A 16,841-nucleotide genomic window follows, 5' to 3' on the forward strand; every position below is an offset into this window, starting at 1 on the left:
CGCGAACGAGAACAGCAAAAACTACAAATCCCAACAGTGACTTCAACTGAAAGTGACAGCGACTCTGAGAGAGAATCAGACTCTCTGGAAAAACCAGGTGAAGACAGAGATGAGAAGTCCTTTGAAAATATATACAAGATTTTGAGGCAAATAATGCATAAATTAAATGCATTAAAAGTAATTAAAAGTAACCAAAAAGTAATGAAAGAAAAAATGATGAGTATGGAGGCTATGTTTGATAATATGACAAAGAAACAAGAAAAAATGGAAAAGAAAATTACAGATTTGGAAATGAAAATGGAAGACATGGATGGAAGAATGAAGGAAATGGAAGTAGATAATATTGCCTGGACATCAGAAAGAAAACAACTCGTGGAAAAAATGGATAAACTTGAAAATTTTAATAGACGCAACAATATTAAAATTGTTGGACTTAAAGAAGGTATCGAAGGAGAAGACCCAATAAAATTTTTTCAAAAATGGATTCCTGAAAAATTGGAAATGGGGGAAGAATTTTCAATTGAGATTGAAAGGGCGCACAGAGCTTTAAGACCAAGATCTCAAGATGAACAAAATCCGCGATCAATTTTGATAAGATGTTTAAGATACCAGGATAAAGAAAAGATTTTGAGGGCGGCTGCCCAAGGTGCCAAAAGAAGAAAGGGTCCATTGATGATAGCAGAGAAACCAGTTCTTTTTTATCCTGATATAAGTTATAACCTTTTGAAGAGAAAGAAAGAATTTAATTCAGCAAAAAAGATTTTATGGGAAAAAGGTTATAAATTTTTAATGCGCCACCCAGCAACACTGATAGTTTTTCTGGAAGAGGGAAAAAAATTTTTTTCCGATTATCGAGACGCGGAGGTGTTCGCACAAAAACTTCCATCTATTCGCTAATTAAACGTAGAGACTTATAAATGTAATGGTTAAAGACGAAGATAGAGACAGCGAATGGAATTGATGGACATTTAAGGACGATACAAGGGAGAAAGGTTAAAATTTTAGAAATGTTAATTGAGAAGAATATGTTTTTTTTTCTTTCCTTTTCTTATATATACACTTTTTACGTTGCGGTGGGGACGGGGAGCTTTGAATCGGTTACTACGGGATTCACGTGTGTAATCATGGCGATTGCCATGACCCGTACAACAGAGGGGGGTAATGTTGTGTTTTTTTTCTTTCACAACATTAGTAGGGGGGTATTTTGTTTTTTTCCTTATACTCTATTTTTCTTTTACTTTTTTGCCTGGATGATTGGTGGGGACACACATAGCAACATGGAGACTTCTAAAAGGATTTCCCAAGATACCATGAAAGTTGAAAGATTAGGTATTATTATAGATTGGAGTAACATAATTAAAAATAATGACTAACTTATTGAATTTTTTAAGTTTTAATGTTAATGGGCTTAATGGACCAGTAAAAAGAAAAAGAATTTTAACATATATTAAAAAAATGAAAATAGACATAGCTTTCTTACAAGAAACTCATTTAACGGACATAGAACATCAGAAATTAAAAAGAGACTGGGTTGGAAATGTTATTGCAGCTTCATTTAATTCAAAGGCGAGAGGAGTTGCAATATTGGTTAATAAAAACTTACCAATTAAAATACAAAATGTATTAATTGATTCGGCAGGAAGATATTTAATTATACATTGTCAAATTTTTTCAGAACTATGGACACTTATGAATATTTATGCACCAAATGAAAACGATGTAAAATTTATACAGGAGGTCTTTCTGAATTTGGCTAATGCACATGATAAAATATTAATAGGTGGAGATTTTAATTTTTGTCTAGATCCAGTTTTAGATAGATCAATAAAGGCTACTACAAAATCAAAAGTAGTAAAACTAACTCTATCATTGATGAAAGATCTAAATTTGATTGATATATGGAGAAGAATCAATCCAAAAGAAAGAGATTATTCATTTTATTCAAATAGACATAAAACATATTCAAGGATAGATTTTTTCTTATTATCAACGAATATTCAAGATAGAGTGAAAAATGTGGAATATAAAGCAAGAATATTGTCTGATCACTCTCCTTTAATAATGACAATGATTATGATAGATAAAGAGGAATCAATTTATAGATGGAGATTTAACTCAATTTTACTAAAACGACAGGATTTTTGTGATTTTATGAAAAAACAGATTCAGTTCTTTTTAGATACAAATTTACATTCAGTTGATGATAAATTCATACTGTGGGAAACAATGAAGGCATATTTGAGAGGTCAGATAATAAGTTATACTTCTAAAATTAAGAAGGAATATATGATAGAAATAGATCAATTGGAAAAAGAGATTATAAAATTAGAAAAAGAATCTCAAAGAAATATGACAGAAGAAAAACGAAGACAACTTATCAATAAGAAGTTAAAATACAATACACTCCAGACATACCGAACAGAAAAAGCAATTATGAGAACTAAACAGAGATATTATGAACTAGGTGAAAGATCACATAAGGTCCTTGCATGGCAATTAAAAACAGATCAGGTTTCCAAAACAATAAATGCAATCCGAACAAAAGAGAATAAGGTTACTTATAAGCCTCTAGAAATTAATGAGGCTTTTAAGAACTTTTATTCTGAGTTGTATAAATCAGAATCAAAAAACGATGATGCTAAGATAGAAAGATTTTTAGCACAAATAACTCTTCCAAAATTAGATATGGAAGAACAGAAGGGATTAGGTATGCCTTTTACAGTGAAGGAAGTTGAAGAAGCTCTAGGATCACTTCAAAGTAATAAATCCCCAGGAGAAGATGGTTTTCCGCCTGAATTTTATAAAAAGTTTAAAGATTTATTAATTTCTCCTTTTATGGAGTTAATACATCAAGCGGAAAGAACACATAGACTTCCAGAATCTTTTTCAACAGCTGTTTTAATAGTGTTGCCAAAAAAAGATAGAGATCTTTTAAAACCAGCATCATATAGACCTATTTCTTTATTAAATACTGATTATAAAATAATAGCAAAAATCTTATCTAATAGATTATCTAAATGTTTACCAAAATTAGTGCATATGGATCAAACAGGATTTATCAAAAATAGACAATCGGCAGATAATGTAACCCGATTAATTAGTATAATCCATTTAGCGCAAAAGAGGGAGGAAATGAGTGTGGCAGTTGCTTTAGATGCAGAAAAAGCATTTGATAGATTGGAATGGGATTTTTTATTCAAGGTATTGGAAAAATATGGATTAGGAACACCATTTATAAGATGGATTAAAACCTTGAATACTAATCCCAAAGCTAAAGTAGTGACAAATGGTCAAATTTCGACACCATTTCAGTTAACAAGATCAACTAGGCAAGGTTGTCCATTATCACCTGCTTTGTTTGTGTTGGCAATAGAGCCATTAGCTGAATTAATTAGAATGGACCCAGATATTAAGGGTTTTAGAGTTAATCAGGAAGAATATAAGATTAATTTATTTGCTGATGATGTTCTACTTTATTTAACAGATCCATTACACTCATTGGGTAAATTATCTTATAGACTAGAAGAATATGGGAAAATATCAGGTTATAAAGTAAATTGGGATAAAAGCGAAATTTTACCTCTTACTAATGGAGACTATAGTCAATGTCGATTAATAACTCAATTTAGATGGCCGGCAAATGGTATAAAATATTTAGGTATAAGAATTGATAATGACACAAAAAACTTATATAAATTAAACTATTTACCACTTTTAAAAAAAATTCAGGAGGATCTTGATAAATGGATGGCATTACCAATAACATTAGTAGGTAGAGTAAATACTATAAAAATGAATATATTCCCTAGACTACAATATTTATTTCAATCATTACCAATACAATTACCCCAGAAGTTTTTTCAAGAGATAAACAAATATGTGAGGAAGTTTCTTTGGAAAGGTAAGATGTCAAGAATATCGTTGGAAAAATTGACATGGAAATTTGATCTAGGAGGGTTACAACTTCCAAATTTCAAGAACTATTATAAAGCAAATCAACTTAGATTTATTGCATCTTTTTTTGAGAAAGATAAACCTGCATGGATTAGAATAGAACTGGACAAAATAGGAGAAAACGTACCAGAAGATTTTATATATAAATGGGAATCTAAATGGATACGGGAAAAGAAAGAATCTCCTATATTAAAACATTTGATTGATTTATGGAATAAGATAAATGTTGATGATGAGACAAAAAAATCTTTATTAGCAAAGAGATCTTTAATTCAAAATAGACTTATTCCTTTTACAATGGACAATCAACTTTTATATAATTGGTTTCAACAAGGGATTAAATATATAGGAGATTGTTTTGAAGGAGGTATATTAATGTCATTTGATCAACTAAAGAATAAATATAAAATATCAAATAACACTTTATTTTGTTACTTTCAATTAAGGGCTTATATAAGAGAAAAACTAGGTCAAACAATGTTATTGCCGAAATCTAAAGAAATAGAAATTTTAATTCAAAAAGGAAATATTAAAAAATTTATATCTTGTATGTATAATTTGATTCAAAACCAGGCAACTAAACAAGGAGTCCATAAGTCAAGACAAAAATGGGAAAGTGATTTGAATATTAAAATTGAAGAAACAAATTGGTCAAGACTGTGTCTTGACAGTATGACAAATACAATAAATGTTCGGTTAAGATTAGTGCAATATAACTTTTTACATCAATTATATATTACACCACAAAAAATAAATAAATTAAATCCAAGTTTATCTGATCAGTGTTTCCGATGTAAACAAGAAACTGGTACATTTTTACATTCTACATGGTCTTGTTCTAAAATTCAACCTTTTTGGACAAATTTAAGACTTTTATTGGAACAAATTACGGGAATAAAACTTCCTCATAATCCAATATTACTTTTACTAGGTGATATTGAAGGGACAAAACCGAAACTCAAACTTAATAAATATCAGAAAGAATTTATAAAAATTGCGCTGGCTGTAGCCAAAAAGGCTATTGCAATTACTTGGAAATCAGATACATATTTAAGTATAGATTGTTGGAAAAAAGAAATCTATGGCTGTATTCCATTAGAAAAAATTACTTATAACTTAAGAGATAAATATGAAACATTTTTGAAAATCTGGGGCCCTTATTTACAAAAGACAGGATTAAATATATAGGTGCTCTGAAGAGAAAATTAATGGTTACTTGGGGAAAGAAATAAATACATATACTAAAGTTATTAAGAACTCCATGGAGCATGTGGAGACCTTCCAACAACCAGGCACTCTTTCTTTCTTTCTTTTCTTTCTTTCTTAATTTTTTTCATATAGGGAAGTTAGGGGGGAGGGATTAAGGGGAGGGGGGAAGGGTCACATACTTTTTTTTTCTACACTTGTAATCATTTAAAAATTCTATTAAATAAAATTTAAAAAAAAAAAAAAAAGTTGTGAATACAAATTCTCAGTCTCGTACTTACCGCAGTTCCTGTATTTTACAGTGTGGGTTCTGCAGAGCCTCAGACAGCAGTTTGACTCCTGAATCCTCCAGCTTATTGTTATCCAGTTCCAGTTTGATCAAAGAGTGATTAGTTCTGAGAATGCAGGCAAGATTCTTGGCGCAGGAGGCTGTGAAACTGTTGTTCTTCAGCCTTGTAACCAGGAGAATCAGAGTGAGAGCAGAAACGGATGAGTATAATAGAGCGGAAGATTGAGGGGTGGGGTGAGAGAGAGAGAGTTGGGTGGGAGATGGAGAGAGTTGGGGAGAGACAGAGAGAACATCAGTACACCATTCAATCTGTGTTCCTGATAATAAAGCTAATGTCATACAACAGCAATTAGAAACAGTATCTACCATTCTCCACTACTTACCCCAGTTTCTGTATTTTACATTCCGAGTTATTCAGAACTCTTAACAGCTGTTTTACACCTGTATTTCCCAGTCTATTATCTTTCATATCGAGGTCGATCAGTGAGCTGTTTTTAACGAGAGCAGAGGTGAGGATTGCTGTCTGAGAGTCTGTGATACCGTTATTGCCCAATCTGGTGTCCATAATGAAAAGATAAAAGGGAGACTGAGACCTCAGTGGAAATGACTCAATATAGATCACCAGATTTTACCAGTAGTTATGTTAATTGTGTTCTGTTCAATATATAATCAGAGAATCAGACTTTCATAGCATGGTACTTACCGCAGTTTTTGTATTTTACAGCCCTGGTCAGTCAGAGCTACAGAGATCAGTTTCACTGCTGAATCACCCTCACCCAATTCATTGTTTGCCAATCTGAAGGGAGAGAGAGAGCTGTGAGTCTCAAACTGAATCAGACCTGACCTGATATGCCATTCTGCCATTTTGCCATTCTGATATTTCAAGTAAACTTTTCAAAGTAGTGAAGAAGTTCTCAGCCAAACTGTTCTTGCTCTAAGAATAAATCCCAATATGTTTTATCCCAGTTGTTTTCAAGGTGTCTTTAGTTGCTCTTTCTAAACTTATCTCTGTCCAGTTTTGCTTTGTGAATTATTTTGTTGTTATAATGTAGTTCATATTTGTGATCCTGCATAGTTTACAATGCACATGAAATCCCAGATTTCACAGAGGAAGGGCCACATTCCATAAAATTAAAGATAAACTCGATCTGCCATGTGTAATATTCCAGTATGATCTCGATCTACATGAAAAGCAGCTGGGAAACCCTTCCAGGCATTTTTCTGGACAGGCAGAATTTCTGGAGATGCAATTTTTTAAAGTACCAATGCCTTTATTAATGCCTTTCATTTCAAACCCAAATATTCTTGAGGAACTTCTGTAGCCCCTGTCTCAAGCAGAGCAATAATCAGCAAACAGATCATTGGCAGTTAATGTGTGGTGTGAGGGTAGCCAGAAAACTGGTCCGATTATGTCTCTATTCTCAGGATAATTGCTGCAGCCGGTATGTTGTAACTATTTGCTGGCTGCTATAAACTTCAATGTATCACCGACTGGACAATGAAGATTGTGGGTGTTGTGCCTGCACTTTGACTGCCTGCCCCAGAGAGGCAGAAGATTAGAAATGGGTGAAGGGGTGCAGGCGATTGAAAAGTGCAAAGGACTGTGTCATTATTAAGCTAAGCTAACATCTGGCCACCTAGAAGAAGCTCAGATCGCCCACTGACAACAGAGCTGTGCTCTGACCTTTGGCAGTAAATGGAGATGTGGCTGCTCCCTGTGCTCCTGCCGTTGTCCAGGAGAAGGGATCAGATACTGTTAGTCTTTGCTAATGACAAACTTTAGACATTTAGTCACCGGCAAACCGATCAAACAATGGCACAGGTCTTGCTATTTGTCTAAAGATTTTTAACATTAAATCTTTAAATTTCACTGTTAGAAAATCTAAATATTTAGAATTACCCCAGCTCTTGGCATCTGTGAAGACTGGGTGCCAGTCGTTGGAGTCCTTCACACTGAATGTAGCAGTGATCCAGGTCGAGGTGCTTTACTGTATCACAGAACCCAATGACATGAGACAGGACCGTGCAGTCAATCGGTGTCAGTCGCAGTCCACTGAGTGAAAGTTTTTCCACAGATCCCAGTGAGTCCTGAGCCAGCCCATGATTCTGAGACTCAAACAGATAGTGCAATGTGTTCAGGAGGCTCCTTTTATCGACTTCTTTCTCTGTGTTTCCACTCCGACGTTTGATCTCCTCCTTCACACAGTCAATCACCCGGCAGGCTGTATCGGCAGGAAATGGACCCAGAAACTCCTTCCAGCGCCAGGCTGACCCGGAGGAGAGACCAGCAACAAAACGGAGAAATACTTCAAATCGCTCATCGGTCGTGTTGTGGGCTTCAGTGAGGAATGTCAGGATATCCCCGGGATGTGGATTCAGGAATTGTGCGACTGCAGCTACAAATTCTTGGATGGTGAGGTGTGGGAATGTGTACACCACGCTCCGAGCAGAATTATCTCTCTCCAAAAGCTCCATCAGGAACCCGGACAGGAACTGGGAAGGCTGCAGATTGTACTTTATCAAATCTTCATCTGTAAACACAATCTTCCTCTCAGACACTCCCACGAAGGCCATCTGACCAACCCTGAGTAACACATCATGAACGTTCTCGATCTCACGGCCGTGGTTTTTCAGGATATTGTAAATATAGTAGGAGTACAGTTGGGTGATGGTCTTGGGAATTCGCTGTGGGTCCCTGTCTCTTTGTGTGAAGAAGGGGCCCAGTGCCAGAGCGAGGATCCAGCAGTAGGAGGGGTTGTAGCTCATGGTGTACAGGATCTCGTTCTCCTCCACGTGTTTGAAAACAGCTTCTGCCACCGTCTGATCATCAAAATGTCTGATGAAATATTCCTTCCGTTCCTCACCAACAAATCCCAGGATTTCAGCCCAGACACTAATCTCTGCCTTTTCTAATAAATGTAACGCAGTGGGGCGGGTGGTCACCAGCACTGAACACCCTGGGAGCAGCTTGTGCTGGATTAAATTGTACACGATGTCCGACACATGGCACCGGAATTCTGGGTCTGCACCGCGTTGTTGAGGGTCTGCGTCTCTTAGACTCTCAGTAAAATCAATTGCATCCTTTAGTTCATCCAAACCATCAAATATAAACAGCAATCCCTCTGGGTTCTTCCAGACTTCTCCCAGAACATTCTCAAAGTAAGGATACTGCTTCAGAATCAGTTCCCTCAGGCTTATTTCACAATTAATGGTGTTTAAATCCCTGAATTTGAAACTGAACACAAAATGGAAGTGTTGGTATATATTCCCCTTGGCCCAGTCATAAACAATCTTCTGCATCATTGTTGTTTTTCCGATCCCCGGGACACCGGCCACTGCTGCTGAATTCCCAGGCTTTACTCTGTTCACTGATGTCGGAGTCACAGAGTCAAATCCGAAGAATCTCTTTATTTGCTGCCAGTAAGTCACACTATGGGAAAAGCTGCTTTGAAGCAACTGATCGGCATGGATTTTTTCCAACTCTCCCCGAAGTTGTTTCTCTCTCCACTCCTCATGGTCTCGGCCTCTTGCCAGCAGCTCGTGTTCCACAAACCTCCGTTCTCGAACAGAAGAAATGACCGTCAGCTCAGCGTATCGATCAACCAGCTTGGAAACCTTCACCTTCTCACTCAACAAAATCGTGCTCACTCTGAGCTCTTCAGTTTCTTCCTGCAGTGTTTTCTTATGTTTCTCATGAACATCTTCCATGTGAACAGAAAGAAAACTGACACAGTTAAATTCTCAACTGAATAGGGATACATGCAAAATTCAAATCACTAGAATGCCAACAGTTAACTCAAGAGTGTTATGTTTGTTACTGCTGAAAGTGAAATTCCACCAACACACAGCTGTTTGGCCTGTAACCAATATGCAAAAATATTTTTTAAAAAATCGAATCTTCACAGCACAGTCTGCTGTGAAGGTGAACATGCCTCTAATACTCCACTGCAACTGCCTGCATTGACCAACTCAAGACCCTTTAATTTCCAGGTACTTTATTTTTAGGATAAAGTTTGAAAATCCACATGATTAAGGGTCTCAGTCTGAAATGTCGACTGTTTATTTCCCTCTGTAGATGCTGCCTGGACATGTGAGCAATGTCAGAATTTGTAATATCTTCATATTGACAAGCGATGTTTTGTCAAGTTAAAATATTTACTGTAAGAACTTATCAAAACAGTCAACACATGTGTAGAACAAAGCAGTATTAACCTTTCAGGTCACTGTCCTAATGAAGCCCTTAGAAAATCTGAATATCTTCAATTGCAGAGGAAAATGAGGTTGGATAGAATGGGCAGCCACAATGCGAAATTAAACTCTGTCCCTTCTGCCTGTACCATCCATATTCCTCCCCTCCTTTAATTTTTACGTGTCTAACAGTCCCTTAATTGTCCCTGTCCACCACTTCTCCATCACCAACCCTGGCTATACATTCCAGGTTCCCATCACTCTGTGTCCTGACACATCTCCTTCAGAGCATCTCCATCTCACCTTAAACACATGCCTCCCAGCATTAATCATTTCAAACCTGTGGAACAAGATACTGGCTGTCAACTCCAGCTATCAGTGTCTTAAAAACCTCTGTCAGTTCTGCCCTCTGACAACACCAATCCCGAGAAAACAAGCCACGTTTATCTGAACTCTTCCTAGAGTTCACTCCCTGTAATCTAGGCAGCAACCTGTTGAACCAGATGGCCAGCTAGCAAGCAGTGGTAGAAGGCTTCTACTCTGCATCGCAAGACCCGTTCCCCGGTGTGATACAGCCAGCCTGTCCTGGGAAACGATACATATGGCCTTTGTGATGGAGACACTGGCTAATAAGATTGCCACCATGCTCAAGCACACAGATTGAGCCCTGATCCGAGTATCGATCGTAATTATGTCCATATGAATCGTTGCCTTGCAGGCGGATGACCTTAGAATACCTGCTCACAGAGAAGTGCAGCCCACGTGCTGTCACTGGTGAAGAATGCTGCACGTACATTCTTGCCAAATCCAGAAATCTGCTTCGGCAAAACATAGTCCTCCCTACACATTCCTCCAATCACAATAAATGTATGTTCTCTGGTGAGAACATTGCCATTACCACCCGGGGAGAAAGGGTGATGGCTGTAGGTTCTACCTCTGCCTCTTATCACCTTAGACACCTGTATGAAGTTGCCTCTCATCCTCCTTCACACAAAAGAGGGAAGTCCTAGATTGCTCCAGGATATGTAATCTAATATGGGGAGTATCCTGGCAAATCTCCTTTGAATTTTCTTTAAAGTTTCTGCATCTACCCAATAAGGAGTCAACCAGAACTGAACACAACCTTCTATGTGTGGCCCTACCAGAGTTTTAAAGTGCCCCAATATTACAGCATCTCATGGCTCCTGAGCTCAATCATGATGGTGTCACGTGTGTAACGTGTGTGGGGGTTTCGTAGTACATCAGAACCATTGTAGGAGTTAATGAGGCTCAGCGGCTCATCAGGATCTGAACACTGGTCTACGGTTGTCACAGAATGTGCAAGGTGTTCAGGGCCTGTCGGCATTAAACAGATACGTCAGTCAATAAAATTCATTGTCACATTTTCAATATTTGGCAGAGATTCGATGATTAAAAATTTAAACTGCAAACAGCTGAGCGACTGGTGTTGCATTCCGCAATCATTCCTCTGAATCAAACGATTTTTTTTTCTCTGTCTCCCAGACTGTGCAACCCTCAGAACAAGCATCTGAGGCTCACATTGATTCTGGCAAGTGAGCGGTGTCAGAAAGTGAAATCTCATACCTTTTAACTGAGGTGGGAGTTCGGTTAACCCTTGACTGATGTTCATGTATTCCGGTATATCAGCCCCTGTTTAAATCAATAAATTAAAATTGAATCATATTGTTCCATCTACAATGTTTTTTTTATTGTCAATTTTGTGTTCAATGTGTTGTTTTACGTTACCGAGCTCCTGGATTTCCTTCAATATTCTGTCCAACTTCGGTAACTCGTTTCGCATTTTCGCAAATGCTTCCCACATCACCCTCCGGGCTCGGGAGCCTTTCCCCATCACCAGGCTGAAGAATACCTTCGAACCCTCCGGCCGGTTTCGCTTCCTCACAAGTTCAGTAACTTTCTATAAATAACAAAAACAAATATATTGAGGAGCGTACTGACGTAGCACATGAGGAATGTCACTGCCCAGTTATGGGATGTCACAGCAGCCAAGGTGCAGTCACTGGACGGGCTCGTCTCTCGTTCTGCGATCCCTGGATCGAGTCATCAGCAGTAAAACAGGAAATGAAAATTAATAAAATCTGAATTCACTAGTTGTACTAGAGTGGGGAATGATCAATGCAGATTTAATGTGATCAGTTCCTGTGTCGTTCAATATCCAACTTTATACAGATTTATCAATAAAGAAGCTTCAAGTTTGATAATTGTGGGGAATGCAAGATGGAAGCAATGCATTATTAATCTGCGAGGCTGTCACTGCAAAACCGAGGGAGGATGCCTCAGAAGGTTCTTCAAACAAGGCGAAATTGGACAGATTAGACGTACCTCAGTGCCGGATCTGAATTAAACTGGGCTGCTATTTGACACGAGGAAAGACATTAATCAGTAATTATCTTCATTATCTTCCAAGACACTCAAAAACTTTCACAAAGTACCATGAAACATTCTGATTGGCTGCAGCACTCTCTCGAATAGGGCAAAGGGTGTGGGGCTGGGGGAGGTGAGTGGGCTATTGCACAAGTTCGAAGTAAGTTGCAGAAACTTGTAAAATTAGTCACCTCCATCATGGGCACTAGCCTCTGTAGTATCCAAGACATCTTTAAGCAGCAGTGCCTCAGGCAGTCAGCATCCATCATTACTAAACTCCATACTCAGAGAATATTGCCTGTGCTCATTTCTACCATCAGGAAGGAGGTACAGAAGTCAGAAGGCACAGATTCAGCGATTCAGGAACAGCTTCTTTTTCCTGACATCTTTGCACTACTAAGTTGAAATGGGTAGTGCAAGAAAAAGAAAAAAATGCAGTGAGGTAGTTTGTGGGTTCAATATCTGTTTAGAAACATTGCTTTGTACTGCTGTCGTAAATTTAACAAATTTCACGACATATACTACTGATATTAAACCTGAAATCTGATTCTGATATCTGGTGAATGAATCCTTCTTTCGCCAGTCATTATGTTACTGAAAAACAGAAGTCCCATTTTTTCACGTTTATTCAAGGACAGCAGAGATAAAACAGGTGATTATATGCCTCTTGACTAACCTCGCTGGCTTGGTGATTATTAGAAACTGATGAGAGAGGCAGGATTAATCTTCATTTGGAAAGACAGTTTGTGATCTCGTTCATGAGCAACATGGCAAAATGCTGGATGAACTCAGCAGATCCTGCAGGATCTCTGGAGGGAAATAAACAAACGACGTTCAGGGCTGGGATCCTTCCTCAGGACTGGAAAGGAAGGGATGAGAAGCCAGCATGAGAAACTGGGACCATGGCCTCCTCTACTGCCAGCATGAGGCCACGCTCAGGTTTTGGGAGCAACACCTCATGTTTTGTCGGTGTAGCCTCTACCCTGATGGCAGAAAATTCACCTCTCTAACCTCCAGTAATTTCTTCTCCTCCCATTTTCTCTTTTTTAACTAGTCCCGATTATTGATCCTCAATCACTTGTTCTCTTCTCCTCGACTGTCCATCACTTCCATCTGCTGCTCCTCCCCCTTCACTTTCTCACATGGCCCCTCTCCTCTCCTATCAGCTTCCATCTTCTGCCATTTGCCTTCACCACCTATCACCTCCCCACAAACCTGGTTTCAGCTATCATCCGCCACAGTGTACTACCACACTCCAGCACAATCTTCTTTTGATGGCTTCTTCACTCTTCCTTTCCCATCCTGATGATGTCTTGGCCCAAAGCCACGACTGTACATTCTCTTCCTGACTTCCTTTAGTAATCTGTTTGTGTTGCTCTGGACATCCAGCATCTGTGGGATCTGTTGTGCTTACACTTGTCCATAAGACCATAATACATAGGAGCTGAATTAGACCATTTTATCATGGCTGATCCCGGATCCGATTCAACCCCATACACCTGCCTTCCCACCAGATCCTCCGATGCCCCAACCAATCAGGAATCTATCAACTTCCACTTTCAATATACCTATGGATGGCCTCCAGCGCAGTCTCTGGCAGAGCAATCCACAGATGCAGGCAGCACTCTTTGGCTAAAAACATTCCTTCTTACTTCTGTACTAAAAGGTCACACCTCAAATCTCGTTCTGGATTCCCCACCACAGGAATCATTCTCTCCACATCCACTTTATCTAGTACTTCCGAAGTTCTGTAGGTTTCAATGAGATCCCGATGCATTCTTCTAAATTCCAGTGAGTACAAGCCCAGTGCTGCCAAATTCTCCTCATATTTTAACCCCTTTATCCCTGGAATCATCCTCGTGAACCTGCTCTGGACTCTCTCCAACGGCAATACATCCCTTCCGAGATAAGGGGCTCAAAACTGTTGACAATACTCCGTGCGGCCTGATTGGTGTCTTATAAATATTAAGCATTTTCTCTTTGTTTACTATATTCTAATCCCCTTCAGATAAATGCCAACATTGCATTTGCCTTCTTTACCACAGACTCAACCTGTAAATTAACCTTCTGGGAGTCTTGCACGAGGGCCCCTAAGTCCCTTTGTACTTCTCATGTTTGAATCTTCTCCCCTTTTAGATAATAATAACTGTTGTTCCTTTTACCAAAAGAGATGATCATACATTTTCCAACACTGTATTCCATCTGCCCTTTGTTGCCCATTCTTCCAATTTGTCTAAGTCTTGTTGTAAACGCATTGCTTCCTCAGCACTACCTGCCCCTCCACGTATCTTCAGATCATCCATAAACTTTGCCACAAGCCATTAATTCCACTAAATCATTGACAAACATTGTGAAAAGCAGCAGTCCCAATACTGACCCCCGACGAACACCACTAGTCACTGCCAGCCAACTCGAAAATGTCCCTTTTATTCCCACTTGCTGCCTCCTGGCTGTTAGCCATTCCTCTATCCATGCCAGTATATTTCTTGTAACACCTTATCAAATGCCTTCTGAAACTCTAAGTCAATGACATCGACTGCCTCTCCTTTGTCCACGGTGCTTCATACTTCCTTGAAGAATCCTGAAAGAATTTTCAGGCAAAATTGCCCTTTACAAAAACCATATGACTTTGACATTTATCATTTGTCTCCAAGTACCTCGAAACCTCATCCTTAATAATGGACTCCAACACTTTCCCAACCACTGAGGTACGTCTAACTGTCCTATAATCTCCTCTCTTTTCTCTTCCTCCCTTCTTTATCTTTGTATGACTATACTAATTGAGTATTTTTAAAGATGTAACTAAATCTTTTGCTGACGGTATTATGGTTGATGTGGTTTTTGTTGTGGGGAGGTTGGATCATTCCACTGAAATTTTCAGATGGAATCAGGTGGAATGGGTTCATACACAGAACACGGTAAACTGGTGCTATTAACTGCAAATTCTGTCTTCCAGGGTGCTAATGGTGAGCTGAGGTCAAGGCATGTCAAGAGAATGTGCACACACCCTCGTTTATTGGATATTGTCACTGCTAACTATGCATTTGCCCACAGCCCGGGCTGAGGGCTGTTTATATCTTGCCACATGTGCAGACGAGTCATAAACAGAACTTTGTGTAATAGACAGCCATCACCACCCCCTCCCAGACACCCCACCTGGAGCCCTTGATGGCAGAATGATCACTGATAAAGCATCTGGAGAAGCTCGTGACTCTCACACTACAGAACGAACTGATACGGCGATGGCCAGGGCTGGGATGATCGTTAATTTTAGCTAACTTGGAAAAGACGGCCGTGATTCAACCTGTCTTGAGTCACCATCTGCAAGGTCTATCTTTTATTGAGGTTGAGTTGACTGACTGAACTTAAACAGCAGCTTTGTAGAACGATTGGATCTAATTTTAACTCTCAGCTGTTCACCAGGCATGATACATTCCTACTGCTCACTTGCCACTGTGATAAGCATGTTATGTTTGGAAAGAATGGGTTTCCCTAACTCCAAAGTTGAAAGGAAAGTTTATTATCAGAGCACATATATCTCATCACATACTACCCCGAGATTCCCTTTTCTGCAGGCACATTTAACAAATCTATAAAACCCTGACGATAACATGATAATGAAAGATCAGCCAGAAGCCAGTTCCCGGCACCCCAGCTCAAAGTTTCCAGTGCTGATGCCAGATCTGTCAAAACAATGTTCAGAGATCAGTGTTAGTATTACGTCAAACAGCTGCAGACCTGGGAGAAGAGACAATGTGGTTTCTTTCCCATTGGATACCTTCAGTTCTGTGATGTTAGAACCAGCAGACATCACCACATTTTTCCCGCTCACCTCTTGCTCTTGATCACTGATGTGTCCTTCCAGTCTCAGCATTTCAGTGAGTTCTTCCACACGTTCTTCAATCGCCTGTTTCAGTCTTTCCCGGTAGAATTTTGACAGCTGAAATAGTTGTTCCTCATTCCACTGTGAGGTGTGCTCAGAGACTGTAGTCATCGGACCTGTGAATACGAAGGGTGAATTAAAACAAGAGCCATGACTGTTCCCTCGACATGAGCACCACGTAGCCGGCCCAGTTGGCATTCGTTTACATTGGCCACTCCGGAGACTGCTCACCAAATATCTCAGCTCACAGTCTAGTTCTGAATCCAAAGATTCAGCAAAGACCAGATAAATTATTCTACTTCTCCCTCCATTGATGCCACTGCACCCCAGACTCAGAGCTGACACAATATTGCTCAATCTCACATGCCAACTCTCCGATATCACCGGCCCGGCGCCCCCATCTCTGCTGTGCTGGGTGAGAAGCTGACAGTAATGCAGGTGGATGCTTCCCTGGTGTCATGGATTATTGATTACCTGACTGGCAGACCACAGTACGTGTGCTTGCAACACTGTGTCAGACAGAGCGATCAGCAGCACTGGGGCTCCACAGGGGACTGTCCTGTCTCCCTTTCTCTTCATCATCTACACCTCGGACTTCAACTACTGCACAGTGTCTTGCCATCTTCAGAAGTTTTCTGATGACTCTGCCATAGTTGGGTGCATCAGCAAGGGAGATGAGGCTGAGTACATGGCTATGGTAGGAAACTTTGTCACATGGTATGAACAGAATCATCTGCAGCTTAATGTGAAAAAGACTAAGGAGCTGGTGGTGGATCTGAGGAGGGCTAAGGCACCGGTGACCCCTGTTTCCATCCAAGGGGTCAGTTTGGACATGGTGGAGGATTACAAATACCTGTGGATACGAATTGACAATAAACTGGACTGGTCAAAGAACACTGAGGCTGTCTACAAGAAGGATCAGAGCCATCTCCACTT

General features: G+C 39.5%; 1 protein-coding gene across 1 annotated transcript in view; it reads right to left on the minus strand.

Annotated features, from left to right (window-relative positions):
- LOC140724100 (NACHT, LRR and PYD domains-containing protein 3-like) overlaps nucleotides 1-16,841 on the minus strand; it is a 29,751-nt gene that overhangs the window by 10,756 nt on the left and 2,154 nt on the right. Inside the window, exons 2-8 of the mRNA XM_073038586.1 lie at nucleotides 15,855-16,021; nucleotides 11,384-11,555; nucleotides 11,222-11,287; nucleotides 7,350-9,150; nucleotides 6,153-6,245; nucleotides 5,833-6,003; nucleotides 5,442-5,612 (exon numbers count right to left, since the gene is read on the minus strand). Coding sequence (XP_072894687.1) covers nucleotides 5,442-5,612; nucleotides 5,833-6,003; nucleotides 6,153-6,245; nucleotides 7,350-9,150; nucleotides 11,222-11,287; nucleotides 11,384-11,555; nucleotides 15,855-16,021 — 2,641 coding nt within the window. The remainder of the gene's footprint in view (nucleotides 1-5,441; nucleotides 5,613-5,832; nucleotides 6,004-6,152; nucleotides 6,246-7,349; nucleotides 9,151-11,221; nucleotides 11,288-11,383; nucleotides 11,556-15,854; nucleotides 16,022-16,841) is intronic.

This window comes from Hemitrygon akajei, unplaced genomic scaffold, assembly GCF_048418815.1.
Source record: "Hemitrygon akajei unplaced genomic scaffold, sHemAka1.3 Scf000161, whole genome shotgun sequence".
Classification (NCBI taxonomy): Eukaryota; Metazoa; Chordata; class Chondrichthyes; order Myliobatiformes; family Dasyatidae; genus Hemitrygon; species Hemitrygon akajei.